This window comes from Rhincodon typus, chromosome 12 (assembly GCF_021869965.1).
Source record: "Rhincodon typus isolate 14 chromosome 12, sRhiTyp1.1, whole genome shotgun sequence".
Classification (NCBI taxonomy): Eukaryota; Metazoa; Chordata; class Chondrichthyes; order Orectolobiformes; family Rhincodontidae; genus Rhincodon; species Rhincodon typus.
The window spans coordinates 7197252-7218959 of record NC_063343.1 but is presented as its reverse complement, the minus strand read 5'-3'; the positions used below and the strand labels follow the sequence as shown (position 1 = coordinate 7218959).

The 21708-nt window shown below is 43.2% G+C and overlaps 1 protein-coding gene across 1 annotated transcript in view; it reads right to left on the bottom strand.

Moving 5' to 3' along the window:
- Nucleotides 1-461: 461 nt before the first annotated feature.
- Nucleotides 462-21708, bottom strand: part of LOC109924475 (regulator of G-protein signaling 14-like) — a 42113-nt gene continuing 20866 nt past the window's right edge. The window contains exons 7-12 of the mRNA XM_048603932.1: nucleotides 19417-19493; nucleotides 14908-15034; nucleotides 13532-13625; nucleotides 8416-8462; nucleotides 3726-3867; nucleotides 462-2849 (exon numbers count right to left, since the gene is read on the bottom strand). Of these exons, the coding sequence (XP_048459889.1) occupies nucleotides 2527-2849; nucleotides 3726-3867; nucleotides 8416-8462; nucleotides 13532-13625; nucleotides 14908-15034; nucleotides 19417-19493 (810 nt within the window). The 3' untranslated portion in view covers nucleotides 462-2526. The remainder of the gene's footprint in view (nucleotides 2850-3725; nucleotides 3868-8415; nucleotides 8463-13531; nucleotides 13626-14907; nucleotides 15035-19416; nucleotides 19494-21708) is intronic.

The window sequence follows — 21708 nt, the reverse complement described above, 5'->3', positions numbered from 1 at the left end:
AAGGTAGCTCAAAAGGAGATGAAAATAGAAAAAAAAAACAGAGATAGGGAGAGAAAACTACAGAGTGAGGGGAAGGATACAGATCAGGAGAAGATGGATATGAGAGTCAGAAACAGCAAAATATAGCAAGAGAGATAATGATAGAGAGGGACAGATACTTAGAGAAAGAAGGAGTAAAAGAGAGATACATATTGAGGGAGACAGAAACAGGTGGAGTTCAAAACAAAGTGTTAATACAGTAAAATCCTGAGTGAGAGAAAGAGAGGTCCAGCATATTGCTGACAGAGACAGAGGGAGAAAAAACAAAGACTGATGGAGCAGCAGCAAGAATGTGAGAAACGGAGAGAGGGAGAAATACTGTATACAAAGTTTTCTCTAGTTTCTAAGGTTATCAAAATGGTGAATGACTAGCACTGAAAATGTCTAAAAATGAGACAATAGGCTGGCCACACAGATTAGCAGTGATATTAAGTGTTGGGCAATTTAGTTTTAATACTTTTGAAAGAGAAATCTTAACAAACCATACTGTTTAATTTCAATCATTGAACAATATTTCTGTAAAACACCTGGTGGCAGTTACTGTCTGGAAAGTTACATCAATGAATAGCCTTTTCTCATTATTTTAAGTAAACTAAGAAATAAATAGATGGCAGTTAGTGCCAGTAATGAAGACCCTGTTAAGTTAGATTGACAAAAGATACTTTAGCGTGGAAAGAAGTGTTAGAATTACTTAGACCTAACTGCTGTAACGTCACTCACTCTCTATCTCCTTCTTTTCCTCACTGTGTATGCCTTGCATTCCAGTTTTATTTGATATCACGGACACAAAATCCAGTCAAAGTATGGAATATGGTTGTGACAGGATATAGAATAAAACTGGAACAGAGTCTAAAGAGAGAAAACTGGCAGCAACAATACAATCCTGAAACTGCTTCATTGTCATGAACACTCCCCACCTTTTAGAACAGGAACCCATCATCAGTCCGGTCTAGTCAAATGTGACTCCAGTCTCACACCAATGATTTGACACTGAACAGGCTAAATCAATTAATTATGTTAAATCACCTCATGTTTTGAAGGTTTGTTATCAACATCACAGAAAAGCAAGTGATGAGCAAAAGTACCAGCATTGTCAGATACAATTGCCCCTCCACAATGGGCATAGCAGATTTTTGTGATGAAACATGAAATGTTGGCCAAACTCTGTACAAGCATTCAGACACACACACACACACACACATAATCTCTCAAACACATGCACAGCTATATGTAACCACGCACACATAGATATATAATCTCTCTCTCTCTTTCTCACTCACACACACACACGTGCGCACAGACGCACGCACACACATGCACACACACACACAAAGCTATAGAACCCCTCGCACATGCAGCTTCTCATACACACAGTTACATAGCCTCACACACACACAAACACTCACAGCTAGATAACCTCTCACATACACTCAGCTCTATAACCTTTCTCTCACTCACACTCACTGCCACACATCCTCACACATTTAGTTATATAGCCTCACACACTCACAGCAATATAACATCTGACACACTCAGCTATACAACCTGACACACAACGATATAACCTCTCTCGCACACACATGCACACAAAGCCATACAACCTCACACATAGCTTTATCGGCTCATTGTACGGTTCCTGAAGGTGCAGGTTGTCATAATAACTTTAGTCCATCCCTAAATTATTTGTTTATCATCATTGCCTGACCACTTGGTGCTGTACTGTAGGTGAATGTACCCTGATTTGGAGCTGGACATTTCATTGCATTGCCCTGAGGCCCACATTCTTTAGTTACATTTAGTTACATAAACAGCAAAGTCTCACAAAGATAACAATGACAGATATATGTAAACAAATTGGAAAATGAATAAGTGCATCAGTTGAGGTGATGAAGTCCCTTCGCGAACAATCCAGGAAATGCTTCTAACGATGTTCAGTCAGTCCCCAGCCTATATCATAGATCCAGGTGTATATGACAGAGTCAGACTGCCTCCATGACCAAGGGCACAGTTCTCTGAATGCAAATGTGTTCAGAAGTAAAACCTGGGCTGGTTCTCTCTAAGTTCACTCAGCAGCATTAGACGAATAGCGAACCATAGATAAATCATGAAGAGATGGGGACCATTCAGACGGTGCTACCCTGAGATCCAATATTCTCCACATTCCAACATGATTTCGTTCACAGCTTCAGTTCTGCAAAGTCCCTTGAACCTAGAATCGATAGAATCACAGAAGGAACAGACCCCTCCCACTCCCCCGATGTAAAATGCAGTTCTGCCACCAATGCTGTTTCATCAGACACATAGCTGAGGGAATTGGCAGTGTTGGCTCATTGGGACTCAGCAGGGTTTAGGGAAATCCTGCCCTGCTGAGCATGGTCTTTTGGTCCCATTGATGGGGAAACTGGAACAGCTGAAGAAGCTGCTCTGAGTCGGCCCTGTTTTACAACCTGGTGGTCTGCAGGCCACCGATGTACTGTCTCGTCACTGTTAGAGAACTGTTCGGGGGCATAGACTGTTCCGTTCATTCGACTCTTCTTGTTCTGTGTCCTGTAACACGAAGATATTCGGTGTTGGTTTCTCATTTGGAGTTCCGGGTACCTGCTCACTCTCAGTAAGACTTTTCTCCGGATGGGTATGACTTTTGGCACCTTTCTCACTGCCGGTGTCTGGTTCAGATGTCTGAAGACTGATGCCAGCCAGTTCCTCTGGAAGCTGTAGGAAGTCTGGGAGGACCAAATCTTCCTTCTTCAAGAGGCCTCGCTGATCATCAGCGCGGCAGTTCTGTGCTTTGGACAACATCTCAAACAGGGCTGAAAAGAGACACAAACAAGCAGTCACATCGTAACTCTAGTGCACAAGCGACTCTCTCCATCTGAAGGTGAGAATCAAAAAAGAACGAATAGAGCTACCTCTCTTCCTCATTCAAGGGGATACTGAATCTAACAATAGTAACTGCACCACTGTATAGGTTCTGTTAACTGCACAGTGCAGGATTGAACCTTAGACTCTCCAATAATACAGCTCATATCTACATTAGACAAAAATAAAGCAAGGGACTGCAGATGCTGGAAGTCAGAAACGAAATCAGAAATTGCTGAAAAAACTCAGACCTGGCAACATCTATGAAGAGTTTACTCCTTATTGTTTATTCCTTCTCCTTCATCCCCATCCCATATTCAGCATGTATACCAACCTTTTTCTAGTTACAATCAGTTCTGAAGAAGGATCACTGGATCCAAAATATTAACTGTGCTTTCTTTCCACAGAAACTGTCAGACCCGCTGAGTTTTCCCAGAAATTTCTGATTTTGCTTCATATCTACATGTTAGAGCCAACCCACTCAAGAGAAACTGCCAAAGAACCATCTCCTAGCCCCTCAGTGGGTCGGCTCCACCACTGACAGTTGTCCATTCCTCTATGCTCTCCCTGTACCCTTTAAGTTGTCAAATCCAGTTGGATTATACTCCAAGATGTTGCATCACATGGTCTCTCACCTCATCCCTGCTCCCATCATTGATCATTTGGCTTACCCTGGAAATCAGAATGATAGCTACCATCCTGCAATCTGCTATGCAGCAGGAACTGCATGATTCCTCCACATTCCTGACCCTCTCTGTTTCTCCCTTTTCCATTCCTGTCCCTTAATGGGTTGAGATTTGGGCAATTTATTGAGTTTTATCTTTTACCTTCTACATCATAAGTCTTGCGGTTCAGCTCCTTCTTCTCTTCAGCTTTTCCTTTCAATCTATTTCTCCTCGAGGTCTGGGATGAGTGGACCGGACTCTCCAAGGGTTCTCTTCTCTCTGTGGATATCTCACCTTGCTTCTGCTGATCGGAGATTTGGAGAAATCAGCACACCTTCAACAAAATGAACTTTACCCCTCAGCCTCTGCAAAACCACTGCTCCATTGAGCACATTCCCTGTGGAGTGCCTTACTCAAACAGAGGGTGAACCGTTGGCAGGGTTACATCACAAACACTCTATGGCATCCTCCATCTGTTTGCAAACTTGACCTCATTCAAAAACTCTATTGCCAATATCTTAACTCAGGCTCTCCTATCACTTCTGCACTCACTTATCTTGCTTTGAGTCCTCACCTGGCAATATCTTGGTTTTCAATTTCATCCTTTTCTTTCAAATCTTGGCAACTTCTTGCCCTTCCCTATCTCTGTAAATTCCACAAGCCTCTACACCCCTCCTTATCTCTGTAAACTCCACTAGCCGTGACAATCCTCCCCGTCTCTGTAAACACCTACAGTCCTGACAACCTGAACAAGTAAAAGGACGGAGAGTGCAGAAAGGATCAGGAATCTAACCTTAGGCACAGCAGATAAAGGGATAACTGTGAGGAGGAAGGCAGTCAGCACAGGATTGAGGGTGCTGTACTTAAATGTATGCAGTATACAAAACAAGGTAAATGAGTTTGTAGCACAGATTGTAATTGGTGGGTATGATTTTGTGGGTATCACAGAGATGTGGTTGCAAAGGGATCAGGGCTGGGAACTCTATATTCCAAGGATACAGGTCATATCAAAAGGACAGGCAAATGGACAGAAAGGAGGGGCTGCCTTGTTTGTAAGGAATGAAATTAAATCACTAACGAGAAGTGATTACAGAGTCAGAAGGTGTAGAATCTGTGCAGGTAGAGCTGAGAAAACACAAAGGATAAAAGACCCTGATGGGAGATATGTACAGGCCCCATAGCAGTAGTCATGATGTGGGTAAGAAAATAAATTAGGAGATAGAAATGACATGTAAGAAAGGCACTATTACAATATTCACGGGGGGCCTAAATATACAGGTCGACTGCAAAAAATCAGGGTTGTGGCTGATCCCAAGCAAAGGAATTTGTGGAATGTCTACAAGAAGTTTTTTTGGGGCAGCTTGTCATAGACCCCAACGGGGAACAGGGAATTCTGGATTTAGTGATGTGCAATGAGGCAGACTTAATTAGAGAGCTTAAGGTGAAGCTACCTTTTGGGGTAGTGACTGTATATGGTAGAAGAGAAGCTGAAATCAAATGTAATGGCATTACAATTGAGTAAAGGTAACTACAAAGACATGAGGAGGAGATGGCCAGAGTTGTTTGGAAAGGGAGCCGAGCAGGGAAGACCGTGGAGCTGTAATAGCAGGAGTTTCTGGGGATAATTCAGGAGGTACAGCAGAAATTCATCATAAGGAAGAAGAAACTTACTAAGGGGAGGACAAAACAACCATGGCTGACAAGGGAAGTCAGGGACAGCATGAAAGCAAAAGAAAAGGTGAAGATTAGTGGGAAGCCAGAGGATGAGAAACCTTTAAAGGCCAAGATAGGACAACTAAAAGTGCAATGGGGGAGAAGATGAAATATGAGAGTAAGTTAGCTAGTAAGATAAAAGATGATTGCAAGAGTACTTTTAGATATCTAAAAAGTAAGAGAAAGGCAAGGGTGGACATTAGACCGCAGAAAAATGAGGATGGAGAAGTAGCAATAGGGAAGAAAGAAATGGCAGAGGAGCCGAATAGGTACATAGCATCAGTTTCCACAGTGGAAGACACCAGCATCACGCCAGAACTTCAAGAAAATCAGGGGGCCGAGGTGAGTGTAGTGGCCATCACTGAGGTGCTAGGGAAGCTGAAAGGTCTGAAGGTGGAAAATTCACCTAGATCTGATGACTACACCCAAGAGTTCTGAAGGAGACAGCTGAAGAGATTGTAGAGGCATTTTTGATTATCTTTCAGGTATCATTGAAGTCGGGTGAGGGGGGTGCGTCCCAAAGAACTGGTCAATGGTTAATGTAACACCCTAGTTTAAGAAGGGAGGGAGACAGAAGACAGGAAGCTATAAGCCGGTTAGCCTGACCTCAGTCGTTAGTAAGATTTCAGAGACCATTATTGACGATGAGATTGCAGAGTACTTGGAAGTGCCTGATAAAATAGGGTGGAGGCAGCATGGTTTCAGTATGGGGAGGTCATGCCTGACAAATCTATTAGAATTCTTTGAGGAGGTAATGAGCAAGTTAGACTAAGGAGAGCCAGTAAACACGAGCTATTTGGATTTTCAGAAGGCCGTTCACAAGGTGCCTCACAGGAGGCTATAACAGCCCATGGCGGTAGGGGCAAGATACAGGTAGTGTGATGTTGCACACTTTGGTAGGAAGAACAGAGGTGTAGACTATTTTCTGAATGGGGAAAGGCTTTGAAAATCTGAAGCATGAAAGGACTTAGGAATGTGAGTTCAGGATTCCCTTCAGGTTAACATGCAGGTTCAGTGGGCAGTTCAGAAAAGAAATGCAATGTTAGTATTTATTTCAAGAGGACCAGAATACAAGAGGAGAGATGGACTCCTGAGGCTGTATAAGGCTCTAGTTAGACTGCATTTGGAATATTGTGAATAGTTTTGGGTCCATTTCTAAGGAAGGATGTGCTGGCCTTGGAGACAGTCTAGAGGAAGTTTACAAGAATGATTCTGGGGATGAAGGGCTTGTCATGTGAGGAGTGGTTCAGGACTCTGGGTCTGTACTCGATGGAGTTTAGATGGATGAGGGGGAACTGATTGAAACTTATAGAATACTGAGAGGTCTGGATAGAGTGGACATGGAGAGGATGTTTCCACCAATAAGAGAGACTATGCCCCGAGGGACAGACTCAGAAATTTCAGAACTGAGATGAGGAGGAATTTCTTCGGACAGAATGTGGTGAATCTGTGGAGCTCATTGCCACAGAAGGCTGTGGAGACTAAGTCACTGAGTACATTGAAGACAGAGGTAGATAGGAGATAACAAGGTGTAGAGCTGGATGAACACAGCAGGCCAAGCAGCATCAGAGGAGCAGGAAAGCTGAAGTTTCAGGTTGAAATGGGGGAGGGGAAGGGGATTCTGAAATAAATAGGGAGAGAGGGGGAGGTGATGATAGAAGATGGATAGAGGAGAAGATAGGTGGAGAGGAAACAGACAGGTCAAAGGGGCGGGGATGGAGCCAGTAAAGGAGGATCCTGTTTGGTAAAGGGATCAAAGGTTACAGGGAGAAGGCAGAAGAATGGGGTTGAGAAACATATCAGCCATGATCAAATGGAGCAGACTCAAGGTGCTGAATGACCTTATTCTGCTCCTATGTCTTATGGTCTAACCTTCCTTACCTTTGTAATCTCCATCAATTCCTACATCTCTGTCTCTAACTTCCTCCAATCCATATGTCATGCATTACCTCTATAACTTCCTCATCTCCCTCAAGCCTTCCTTATCTCTGTAACTCTTTCAGTCCTGACACCCCTTTCTATCTCTGTCATCTCCTGCAGCCATTACACCTGTATTTCTGTAACCTCCACTAGCTCTGTAACTTACTCCAGCCTCTTGACCCCTCCTTACCTCTGTAACATCCTTCAGCTGCTAGACCCATCCTTATCTCTGCAACCTCCTCCAACCCCTAAACCCCTCCTTGTCTCTGTAATCTCCTGCAGCCCTATATACTCTTTCTTGTCTCTGTAATCTCCTCCAACCCACACACCTCTCCTTGTCTCTGTAATGTCCTTCAGCTCACACACATCTCCTTGACTCTGTAATCTCCTCCAGCCCACACACATCTCCTTGTCTCTGTAATGTCCTCCAGCCCACACACCTCTCCTTGTCTCTGTAATCTCCTCCAGCTCACACACATCCCCTTGACTCTTTAATCTCCTCCAGCCCCTGCACCCCTCCATGATTCTTTAATCTCCTCCAGCTCACACACCCCTCCAAGATATTGACATTCTTGTAATTCTGGTCTTATTCACATCCTTTTCTTGGATCACTGCGATAACAGTGTTTCTCTCCACATATGCTGCCAGATGTACTGAGTTGTTCCAGAGCTTTCTGTTTGTATTGCTGGAATTCCCTGATGACATTGTGGGTCTATTTACAGCACATGGACTTCAGCAGTTCAAGAAGGCAGCTCACCACCACCTTCTCAAGTTGAACTAGGGATGGGAAATAAGTGCTGACCAGCCAGTGACACACATCCCATGAGTGAAGAAGGGAAAAAATTTCCAACATGATCAGCCCGAGCAGCATTCAGCGTTAATCCCTAAACCCTGGAATTCTTTCCTAAACTTCTCCACCTCTCTCTCTCTTCTCCTTTAGACATTCCTTAAAAATTTCCTCCTGACCAACCTTTTGGTTGCCAGTCTTTATAATTATTTAGGTGACAATGGTGTCACATTAATGACCTTCTGATATAATCCCATGAGATATTTCAGTACATTAAGGGTAGAATGTAAACACAAAATGGTTGTGGTCTACAGCTGCTATTGGTCCCTTGATGTTCAGAGAAATGTATGTTTCGGGAAGGACACTCTCTCCTAATGTAAAGGTGCTTCAAACCACAGCTCCTTTGAGTTTGGCAAGATTTGCTCCACTTACAAGGCAAGTCGATGATTGGTTGGAACTCTTCCTCTCCTCTTGATGACCTGTCAATAATTGAAACAAAATTAATGGTTAGAAAGCACTGAGATTTATGAGCTCATTATGGTAGAGATAAGGCTTATAGGCCATCTCACTTCCTTCAGCTAGAATGGCTGGCCCAGACTGCCTACTCCAATGTTCAATTTAACTTTAAATGTTTCTCGGACTTTCACCTCCAGGATTCAATTCAGTGTCCAATCCATGGGCTGACACCATTTTGGGTGAACTATATCCTGACATCAGTCCTAAATTTGCCATCAACTGTTATTAACCTTTGACTCCATGCACTATTGTTATCTTTTCACAGGACGAGGGCATTGTAGGCTAGGCCAGCATTTATTTTCCATTCCCAATTGCCTAGAGGGCAGTTGAGAGTTAATGATATTTTTGTGGGTCTGGAGTCACATGTAGTCCAGGCCATCAGTTTGAAGTTACTTCCTGGCTTTAGTTGTCCCATACTTTCTTGTGTCCTTCCATATAACTACCTCTGAATTCGCTCCGTTCAAGAATGAAGATCCCATGTCACTCCATTTTTACCTTGGAACTCAACTTAAAGCTAAAAATCAATGTTCTGGTTTTAATATCACCGTCTCTAAGACATAAATTTTTCTGTTGTGTCTTAACAACCAGAATTGGAGATGGTGTACAAGGGATATAGTCAGATTACATTCACATTCCACCGTTTAACTTATACCGTTCATCAATCTCGTGTCTCTATCACAATCAATTCTGTAAGAACTGGAACATCTGAACCATTGAGCTTACCGGCAGCCTAAGGCTTCCTTCAGCTTCACCCTTCATGATTTTATCAAAATGGCCATATTATTTATGGCGTGTTTGCCACCCCTTTATGGACTAGTTTTCAATGTATTGATAAGCCATATCTTTGATTCTCTGATTGGAGCCAGGAAGAGCTTTTTGACCATTAGATCCTTGATTGGTGTTGTTAACCTGGGCCAATCAGGGAGCCCTGGCTGACAGATATAAACAGGGGATTCCGAATCTCCTCACTTTAGTGACTGACTCTGAGTTGGCTGGTCACAGCCAGTGTACTGTGTGCATGTAAGTAAAGGGTGACTTGGTGACAGGATACTGGTCTCTGTGCAGTTACTTCACTGTCCATGCAAAGGTAGCTGAATTCAGGCAGGTGGAAAATTTTGCAATTGATTTTAGTGGCATCCATACGGAAGGATTCACCCAGAGGATATGAATGCTTACAGATGATTTAGGTCTTTGGGGGTTACTCATAGAACAGATTGATGCTTTTTATAAACAATTAATCATTTCAATGATTAAGCACGGCTATTCTGTCAGGATGAGGGTTTCTCCCCATTGTGCGCTGACATTTGCGAGAGGAGGAGTAGAGGGTTGTTATTATGGGTACAGTACAAAAGGAACCTGGAGAATCTTATCCTGATGCACATGAGAGGCAAAACTGGGGAGGAGATGGCCTAGTGGTATTATCCATGGACTGTTAATCCAGAGACCCAGATAGCATTCTGGAGACCCGGGTTTGAATCCCGCCATGGTAGATGGTGGAATTTGAATTTGATAAATATCTGGGATTAAGAGTCTAGTGATGACTGTAAATCTATTGTCGGTTGTTGGGGAAAAAAAAACATCTGGTTCACTAATGCCCTTTAGGGAAGGAAACTGCCGTCCTTACCTGGTCTGGGCCTACATGTGACTCCAGACCCACAGCAATGTGGCCTCTGGGCAATTAGGGATGAGCAATAAATGCTGCCTAGCCAGCAATGCCCTCATCCCATGAATTAATTTTTAAAACGTTAACCCAGGTTTTGCTTTAACCTCCATATCCTGGGCTATGTGAGGAACAGGATTTAATCTATCTGTTAGTAAACTTTTACTCCTACAATGAAAGTGATGATGCCTTCCATGATAGAATAGCCCATTAATATTCATTGTCACCCTTACACTTGAAGAAATAGGAGGGTGTTAGAATAGGTCAATAGTCCAGCATAGATCAAAATCTTCAAGAAAGCTTGTCAGGTAGCAATTCAAAGGTTTTTATTTCTCCCAAAAGAAAAGCAGATTTATATCAGGTAACTTCTCTTAGCTTTAAGCATTGAAGCAGATTTGATTAATAGCTGTTCATTTGCAGATAGACTGAATGGATAGTTCACTTTCCTAGCTCCTGCCAAAGTCAGGCAATGAAGTACAATGATGTGTGAGAGAAAATAGAAAGTTTATGTTCCAACAGAGCCACTTGGGAAATAAGGAATTAAATCAGAAAATGCTGAAAATCACTCAGTGGGTTTGGCAACATCTGTGAGTTAAACATTAACGTTTCAGGTTTGATGGCCATCCACCACAATGAGAAAATATTGAAGGTGAAGAGTTATTAAGCTAATGCAAAGCCAGAGGCAAAGGAGGAGAAGAACGAAAACGAAAAGGGAATCACCATTAAAGAGTAAAGCAGTGGTTTTCAAAATGTGGCCAGCAGATTATTGGTCATGCCACATCATGCCATGGTGGAGGACATTTAAGAGACACCAGAACCTTCACCCTACACTGACGTGACTTCTTGTAACTGTGCGAGTCAGTTCTAAACCAGAGCAATAACAATGTAGATTTATAACTAAGATTTACATCAGTATTGATTTTATCTGTCTAATATACGTCGAAGAAAAGTATTATTTTCCCCGAAGATGATTATTGTGATGTTTTTATGGTTAGAATTTTAACCAGACAAACATGCTGCCTGGCATTAATGCTTGGAATCTGAGAATATCTATAATTTTGTTTCTGGCATGAATGGATAATGCAATTACAATATTTAATACAAATGCACATATTTATTACATTTAGTCACAGGAGATCAGTGAAATAGTTATTCTTTGTTTCCACAAGTTTCCATCAACTGTGGTAAGTCTTTTTACAGTGCTAAGTGAATGGGGAACCATGGGATCTTTTGGCCTGCACCGTGGGCTGCACAGGGAAGGGTTTAAGCACCACTGGAGTTAAGGAAGGAGTGACTGAATGGCAAAAGGAATCAAAAGTGCGATACAAAATGTTGGTACAATTATCAAAACACCAGGTGGGTACAAAGGGGTTGTGAATGGCTACAGGAGATGAACAGAGGGTAAGGGAGGGTTACAAAATTTGGCCAAATGAAGAAAGCTCCTATAGTCTGGGAATGCAGCAGGAAAAGAAGGGTGCAGACTATAGGCTTGTGCAAAGCAGACAGAACCTGAAAAGGTTTACTAAAATCACAAGAAAAGCTCTAGCTGTTAGGTTCCTGGGAGGAGTTAGCCAATTGCTGAGTTGCTGTTCCGAGTGTTTACAGCACATAACTGAAGTAGGAATGTGTACTCTTAGGTTGAACCTGCTGTCTCATAAGAGACAATCTTGGATCTAATATAAGCAGCTATTAAGTAATGTAGAATAAACATATTTACTGTTCAAAAAAATTGAACCTATCTTCGCCTAGAATGTCCCCATATGGAATTAGTAGTTTAGATTAATATCAGCAAGAAGAACAGTTGGCAGCAAATCTACCCAAGGTATCACAGATCAGATCTGACTTTAAAGCAAGGCTCACCATGTAACAATAGGGAAACACCCCCACCCAAACCCTGGACTCTGCCTACACATCAGGCCATACCTGTACACTCTCAATGTTGTTGGTGCAGCTGTCTGGCAGGAGGTGAAACAGAGAAATGAAACAACTATTTTTCTCTGACATGGCCACACTGGTTTGTATTTCCAACCCACTGTGCAGCCATGTCAATCTTTGCAAAAATAGATTTCATCCTGAATTTGCAGTTCACGATTGAGTCATATGCAAGCTGAATCCATTCTTCACATTGGACATTTTAGAACAACACTCATCAAGATCTAAATGGATAAAGGCTCCAGGAAGTGATATTAACAAAAAATGAATTCAACAATTGAAGGTACAGATCTAAAGTTGCTGCTGAGGAATGCTGCCTGATCAGAGCTGGCCAATGAAAGGTCAGCTCTGTAGGAACTGTTATTTACAGTTGTTTGGCTGTTTAACATTTAGAGTTGGTATGTGGTGACTCACACACACAATAAGAAGCAGAAAGCAAGTTTCATCATCCAATTATGAGTCCTCTCACAGAAAGATGGTTACTTAGAATGCATAGCACAACTGCTCTCAGTCTGTAAGTGAACCACTCAATGTAGTAGTATCCCTATAGATCTAGCTGATCCCAGCTCCTAACATTTAGCTGCACTGAGCTATCTCACTTCAGCTGGAAAATGGTCTTATTGGGATAATTTACCTCAGTAGTTTGGAGTCAGAAATGAGGGAGGAAGAAATTAGCCAGGGATTCTTAATATCTGCCTCAATCAATGCCTGTACATACCTGCAAACTAACTTTTTGTGATGCATGTACCAGTACACCCAGATCTCAATGCAATTTGGCCATGGTGACCAAGTTTCCCAAACTAAACTAGTCCAATTTGCCTGCATTTGGCCCATATCCTTCTAAACATTTCCTGTTCATGTACCTGTGCAAATGTCTTTTAAATGTTACAACTGTACATGCATCTACCATTTCCTCTGGCAGTTCTTTACACATACATACACACGCACTCACCACCCTCTGTGTGAAAAAGTCGTCTCTCAGGACCCCTTTTAAAACTGTCTCCTCTCACCTTAAAAATATGACCCCGTGTTGAACTCTCCCATGCTGGGGGAAAGACCTTTGCAACTCACTTTATCGGTGCCCGTCATGATTTTATAAACCTCCTACAAGGTCACCCCTCAACCTCTTATGACCCAGTCTGTGCTGTAGGTTTCTACAACTCCATGACCATCATCGCCTCCAAGTCCCCTTCCAAACTACACATCATTCTGCTTACTTGGAACTCTATCGCTATTCCTTCGCTGTTGCTGGGTCAACATCCTGGATCTCCCTCTATATAACAGTAATGTGGGTGTCCCTACACCTCAAGGACAGCAACACTTCAAGAGGGGAGCTCATCATTACTTTCTCCACAACAATATACACGCCGGCAATGCCTACATCCTGTGCGTGAATAAACCAAAACTGAACCAGGAAAACGATCTCCGCATCATGCGTACCTTGCTCGGGTATTTTTATCTTGTCCAGGATCACTTGTTGATTTTCCAGGCAGGACACAGTGGCATCCAGTTTTAAAGGCTGGGACTCTCCGCTCTGTTTAGACACAGATTAAAGGAAATAATTCACTAGGCCATTCTACAGCCTTCCGGTGAAAGCTTTTCTATCAGAGTGTGCGGCCAAACTGCTTTCAGCAACCTGGAATAACCTCAGAGTCTGAGTATGAGCATTTTGACACTTTAATAGTTTGTTCAAGAGCTGGACCTGGAACAGATCAGGAACTGCCTCTTACAGAAGGTAGAGTTGCAGAATTATCAACACGCGAGTGATCGACAGGACTAATTTTGATTGTCTGGCTATTGGAGTGGGGTGTTTGGAAACAAATGTCCTATTTCCTGCCCCCCCTCCCAACGTAAAATAGACCTTTGGATTTTAACCTGGATTGTCACCTCTCCCAGGGGATCACGTGGTTACACATGATAGGGAACATATGTTCATGACATAACCATGCAGCAAGGTCAGAATAACCCAGACAAACTCAGGATCTGAGCAATGGCCAATGGCAGAACTTGTCAAGTTTTAGTGGCAATAAGGGAAAAAACTAGAACTTCAAAAGGCAATATTGTTTATAGGGGAGGACTCTTAAATTCAAGACCCACTCAGGAAAACGGCCATGCAATCTAGGTAGATGTTTGAGTGCAAGTTATTTTTAATTCACATGTTCAGATCTCCAGGGGGCAAGTGGGATTTGAACCTAGCTCTTCTAGCCCAGAGATCGGGGCCAGCATTGGTGGCCTATCCCTGACTGATCTTGAACCCAACAGCTTGCTGAGACCCTTTCAGATGGCAGTGTAGAATTAACCACATCACTATGATTCTGGAGTCCACATATAAGCTAGGCCAGATCATATAAGGACAGCAGATTTCCTTTCCTAAAAGGACAATAGTGAACCACATGGGTTTTTAGATGACAGTTTTGGATTCATCTGTTAATTGAATTTAACTGTTATCAGATGCAGTGGTGCAATTTGAAGCCATATCCCTTATCTATTAACCCAGGCCCCTGGTTTACTCGTCCTGTGTCATTACCACTATTCCACCATCCCTCCCAGCTTTATTTGCCCTCTCAATTGGAAATAAGAGATCACCAGTCAAAGCCAAATTGATCTTAACTAGTATTTATCTCTCAATCATCATCTAAAGTCAACTATCTGATCTTCATTTAATTACTGTTCATGGGATCATAGAACTTTCAACTTGGCTGTCAAGTATCCTACATTACAATGGTCATTACTCTTCAAAACAAATACTGTCTGGCAGATGTGTGAAAGGTGCTTTACAAATGCAAATTCTTTCATTTCGACCTGTTAATACCTACAATTTTAGCCTCCACCTCATTGGTACTTAAGTTATATTTGATCAGAAATGGATGCAAAGCCTCGGACACAGTTTTGGTAGGTCTAGCCGTCACCCAAAGTTTTCGATTGACTGGAACAAGTTCCAACCTGAAAGGGAATCAAAGTGAGAGAGTACAGATGAGTGAGAGTCAACACGCTACAAAATACCCCTTAAACATCGCTGTTTCATGTTATAGATAACATAGTGTGGAGCTGGAGGAACACAGCAGACCAGGCAGCATCAGAGCAGCAGTTTGGAATACAACCTGGACAGCTTTAACCTCCGTAATCGGTTGGTCCTCAAAGGGAATACAAGTTGGGGAAGAGGCATTAATGATCCTCTCTCAAGCCAAGTTGCAGGTAGCTTGCAGCTCAGTTGGTAGTACCCATGCTCCTAAGTCAGTGGATCATGAGTTCAAATCCAGCTCCAGATCTTAAGCACATTAATCTAGATTGACATTCTAATGCTGCGTTAAGGGAGGACTAAGTGCTGGAGACAGCCTCTCCCCTATCAGACAGGAAAATGAAGTGAGGAGGCAGCTATGCTGTCAGGAGGATATGAGGGAAGAATCCCATTACTCAATGATAGAGTAGCAGGGCAATGCCTAATGTCCTGACCAACGTTATCTTTCAAATAGAGTGAATAGTTCAGGATCCAATGCTTCAGATTCTGAAAATGGGATCACGTGATAATTATCCTGACTCTCTCCACTTAGGCTGATATCCTAACCAGAACAAAAATTTACCTACAATTCTACAAGTTTCACCTTTAACTAGCAATCTCTTATGAGGGACTTTATTGAATACTTGCAAGCAGTCAACATATTTCTTCATTCACTCTATTCACTACTTCAGTCAATCTTCAAAAACCTCAATCAGGTTTGTCATTATCAAATCTATTCTGATTAGCTGAAGATTTATAAGATGTTCTGTCACTGTATCCTTCATTTAGTTATTTCCCAACACGAGGTGCTCAACAAACTGGTTTCCTGTTCATACCTTTCCTCAATAGTGACACGGTGAGTTGAAAATTGCATTTTGCATTTCATCTGCTAAAGGCTATCATTCAAATGTACCAGCAGAGAGTGTTGAGGGGAAGGATGAAGAAATCCTTGTTTTAACAACATGACTCTAAGTGCATCTTGCTGAACATTATTGCTTCTTCCTGAGTTGCTCACAGCAAAATGACATACCTACTATTTTTTTAATCCTAGGAAATGCTTCATGAATCAAAAAAAAACTTTGGATGGGACAAGACAAGAGCAAATGGCAGATTGCTGGAGACTGAGGTTGCCCCCATGTTCAGGCTGCAGAAAAAAGTTCTGATGAAAGTACACACCGGAACTGCATTGTAAAAAGCCTGGGTTCAATCCTATCATAGGAGTGTGGTGAAGACTGACAGTAACTCAGCAAAGGGCTTTCCACACATGTTGGAGCCTATCCTTTCCAGAATGGTGCTCCATCAAGATACTTGTGGACCTAGCTGTAATGGGGATTTTGCTCACCCGACTGTGACGGGAGTGCTGCAGCTTCCGTCTCAGTAAAAGCAGCTTCCTTGGAATGGCACGCTGAAAGTCCAGACTGCTGTCATCAGGGCTATAGCTTATAGTGTTTTAAGGGGCTTGTGAAAGGCCATGGCAGCAAGTCTTTGAGGTGCTGGCCTGGGAGACTCCCATGGTCCTGTGGAGCACCAACCTGTTGTCCTGTCTCAGGGTGACAGCTTTATAGATGATAGAATCCCTGCAGTGCATGAAGAGGCCATTCAGCCCATCAAGTCTGCACCGATTGCTCAAAAAGCATACCAGCCAGACCCTGCCCAATAGCCCATCCCTGACCTGCACACCCTGAGACAATTTACTAGGGCCAATACACATAGTCTGCACGTCTTTGGACTATGGAACCAGAACACACAGACAGTACCCACACAGACACGGGGAGAATGTGCTAACTCCACACAGACAGTTACCCGAGGCTGGGATTGAACCCAGGTCCTTGGCACTGTGAGGCAGCAGTGCTAACCACTGAGCCACTGTGCTATCCCTCATCTGCTACACGGCCATGCATTTGTATGTGAGTCAGGCCAGATTACTGTAGCCTATGCCAGGGTGGTGCTGTCTGAAGCCCAGAGTAGGTCCAGTACTAGATCCTAAGCCATCTCCTCTACTGAAAGTCAGGCACACAGCAACCTCACAGAAACACAATGACATGTCACACAGGCACAGAGAACACGAGCACCAAGGGAATACAGGAAACTTTTCAGGTTAAATTTGTGTGACATATGGCATGATTCCATTCATAAATTTGGATTAGAACATAGAACAGTACAGCACAGCACAGGCCCTTCGGCCCACGATGTTGTGCCGGACTTTTGCCCTAAACCTCAGGTCTATCTAACCTCCACCGCTACCTTTGATTGGAATAGTTAATTTGCGTTGTTTCTTTTTGTTATGCATTATGGCAAAGATAACAGTACAACGCTTAGTGACCGAGGAAAGTTAAGGAATGTGGAACTGTTGGGATCAGAGAATTCAGGTTGAGGTCACTGGGATCTCACTTCAACTAAAGCCCAGTTAGAATAGGTTGCAGCTTCTTTGCCCCTACCAATTTCTCATCTTCATCCTTCTTCAAGAAGCATGCTCTGCATAGAATCCTAAAATCCCTACAGTGTGGAAACAGGCCATTCGTCACAACAATTCTCATAAGAGCATTGAACAAAGGTTCAGTCACCACTCCCCCTCCCTGCACTTTCCATGGCTAATCCAACCAAACCCACACATCCCTGGACACTACAGGCAACTTAGCATGACCAATCCACCCTAACCTGCACATCTTTGGACTGTGAGAGGAAAACGGAGCACCCAGAGGAAACCCACGCAGACACGGGGAGAATGTGCAAACTCCATACAGACAGTCACCTGAGGCTGGAATTGAACCCAGGTCCCTGGTGCTGTGAGGCAGCAGTACTAACCACTGTGCCACCTTAAGTTGTGCAGTCTCTCTTCAGTCTCCGAGCACCCATATTAGGGAGCAACTAATCATAGAATCCCTACCGTACAGATGAAGGCCATTCAGCCCTCCAAAGAGCATCCCGCCCAGACCTACTAACCCCACCCTATCCTCGTAACCCCACATTTCCCATGGCTAATCCACCTAGCCTGCAGGCTCCACACAGACAGTCACACAGAGCTGGAATTGAACCCAGGTCCCTGGCACAGTGAGGCAGCAGTGCTAACCACTGTGCCACCCCTGATGTATTGAGAGTCCTTGGGGTCAGCGATGGTCCTTCAGCACCTGACACACTAATTTGTTGCAGACTTTTGAAACTTGAGATAATGATATGGAAGGCTTTAGACAGATGCAGATCAGTTATCGGCAGCCAGCAGAATTTACTCAGCAAAAAGCTGAAGTAGGTGACAATCACTTCGGTGGAGCTTCTGTAAATGCTCAGTGACAGATGAAAACTACACAATGCCACACAGCACAAGCCAAGGACATCCCTCACCCACTCCCAGCGCCAAGGTGTGGTGGGCAGACCAAGGCCAATTTGATGTGGGCACCAACGTGAGATATGTTTAATGGTGGTGGGTAAGATACTTAGTTCAGTGGGTTAAGTTTGAATAAAGTTTGCGGTGGTATTGTACTGAGATAACAAGGTGTAGAGCATGATGAACACAGCAGGTCAGGCAGCATCAGAGGAGCAGGAAAGTTGACGTTTCGGGTCTGGACCCTTGTTCAGAAATGGTGTTCTCATTTCTGAAGAAGGGTCTAGACCTGAAACATCAGCTTTCCTGCTCCTCTGATGCTGCTTGGCCTGCTGTGTTCATCCAGCTCTACACCTTGTTATCTCAGATTCTCCAGCACCGGCAGTTCCTACTATTTCTGGATGGTATTGTACTGTTATTTGATTTACATTGCACAAAATGCACTTCAAATGATGTTCTTGGCTTTGGCAAACTAACCAGAGTGGCCTTCTGGGCTCAAAATGTCCCATTGCACAGTGATTGTTTTTAGATTATCTATGCTTTGTGAATTGCCCTAGGCCCCGGGATATCTCCAGACCATTCTCTGTTAGATCCTGTGGTCGTGATTTTGCTACTTGGAGATTTCCAAAATGTTGACAAGTGATGTGAAAACTCAGAAGAGTCACCTTTTCAGTGTATTAAGATAGCACTGGTGGGTGCTCTGCTCAACTCTTAATCAGCCCTATGACCAAGATGGCACACTGGCATCAAAATCTGCCTGCCCTGCATATTTTGTGTGGAAGTTAAGTGTGTGCACACTCACACTTAATTGTCAGCGTGCATCAAAATTGTAAATACATGAGCCACGTTTATAGAACCTTAAAGATATAGGTAGTGTCCAAAACAAAAGCACTGGAATTACCAAGCAAAATTTAATCTCCAAAAATCTCTCCAGTCTTTTCACTGGCCGGGTCACAAATAGCCTATCAGCACCGTTTGGTATTAGTCAAATGACAATGTGGCACTTACTCAAACAGGATTTTTTTTTCCACTCGAAGTTCCCGGTCACACAGGATCATACTATCCTGATCCAGAGCAAGGGGCTTCTGAAATGCCAAGTAAAATCAGGCTATAAATAACATGTTGTTGCATTGTGTGTTACAGCAATTAAGATTAACACATGCTCAGCACGGGGAGACATTATTGTGCTAACTTCAGCAGCAGAGAGGGCAATATAGCAAAATGATCAGATCTGGTATTATAGGAAATTTCACAAGTTGGAATAGCCTATGTTTGGGGCTCCCTCACTTTCTCAGTTAGTTGCATAGAGTGCTGATCAACGAGGAGCACACAGCGGAAATATACACGGATAAAACTCTTTTTGTTACATTGACCTGTGGTGAGTGAGCCTAATCTTTCTATTGGAAAAAGAATTCCACCAACTATTGTGGCAGGATTTGAATGTGTGTCCCAAGAACATTGGCAGAGTTTTCTGGGTGAATAGTCTAGCGCTCATACTGCTAGGCCATCAACTCCCCACCTACCCTGCTCTTGGTTGAGTTAAACTGTCTCAAAAGAGGCAGAGGTTAGTAGTGTGACAATGTTCGCTGGTTTATCCAGGCTGGGAATGATGGGGGAGGGCTAATTGCTGGAGTTTTCAGACCTATTGTTATTCATTGGATCTACTGTAGGTAGTGAATAGTAAACAGGGTGGGAACAAGTTGCAGTCAGCTGTACTAGTTCATATTCATTGTTTTGCAGATAGAAGGGTCAAGACCAGTTGTTGAGTAGTAAACTCTGGATCCTTAAACAGAGGAATTTGAACACAGATTTATTTCCACATCATCTGTAGCACCAGTGGGTGTAATCAAGCCCCAGAAAATTCATTTTAAGCTTCTATTTCTCAGTGTCTGCATTGTCCTGTTTAAGTTTTGCTGACCCAGTCATCTGGGAAGAGTAATCTTTGTTAGGCATTCATGAGTGAATCTTTACTCAGAACACTGAGCAGTGATAGGATGGCAACAGGGATTATGAACAGATCAGAAGCAACAACAACCACTACTTATTTAACATCACTAACATTATAAAACCTCCTTAGGTGCTGCACAAGTGTATTATAAATCAAGGAATGGTACCAAGGAAATATTAAGTCAGATGGTGAAATGGGTGATCAAAAAAGTTTGTTTTAAGGAGTGTTTTAAAAGAGGGAAGTGAGATGGAGAGGCAGAGAGCTTTTTTTTTTCTGATGAAGGGTCTAGGCCCGAAACGTCAGCCTCTCTGCTCCTATGATGCTGCTTGGCCTGCTGTGTTCATCCAGCCCTGCACCTTGTTGTCTGAGATGGAGAGGCAGCAGTTTAGAGAAGTCATGTAGGCCAAAATGTTGGAAGGGATAACCTGATGAAGGTATTCTAACTGGAAAAAATGCTTGACAGGAAAGAATCAGGAGCCAAGATATTATGAAGGGTCCAATATCTGGGTGTGCTGCTCTCCTGGTACCCCAGAACAGAATAATGCAAAGGTCTAAGAAAACCTTAATCTTGGGCCTTGAATCTTATCCACACCAGATTGGTATAGCAAGTGGAGCCTGAGAGGGAAGAAAGAGGCCAAGTTAGTCATTTCTAGCACCATTGCTTTCAGGTCAGTGATGGGAGGTTGAAATGACTAGGATGCCAGGGAAGGAGCATGAGGGGGCGTGAGAATTCAGGGACCTCAGATTGGAAGGAAAAGGAATACCACAGATGGAGTCAAAAATGGAAATTGCCGGAAAAGCTCAGCTGGTCTAGCAGCATTTGTGGAGAGAAATCAGAGTTGATAGTTCAGGTCAAGTGACCCTTTCTCAGAACTCAGAATAGATGGACAGATGGTTTTCATAGTGGTACTGAGTAGAAGAATGTTTTATTCTTGAACAGAACCTGAGGGGTTTTAAAATCTTTGAATTGGCTTCTCAAAATGTTTATATAAGTGAGATTCTCCAACCGCAAACACCCAACATCCCCCTCCTCACAGCCTTTGATAATTAGAAACTTATTTAGTTTTTTCATCCCCATGAGGTTCTTTCCATCTGCTCTTTGTGGGCAGTGGTTACGGAGATGGCAGATTGCTACAAGGGAACACAGAGGAGGGACATGGGGTGGCATGCAGGTGGTACAGGAGCATGAGGGGCAAGTGGGCAGGAGGGTCATGTAGGGAAGCATTGGAGGGTTGATGGTCATGAGAGCTGGTGGGCTGGAAAGTCTTTTGTAAAGGAATGGAATCAGAAGACACTTTATCACCCAAAACCTCTCTGGACCCTGGACCTCTTGCTTCTAAAAGGCTGTGAAG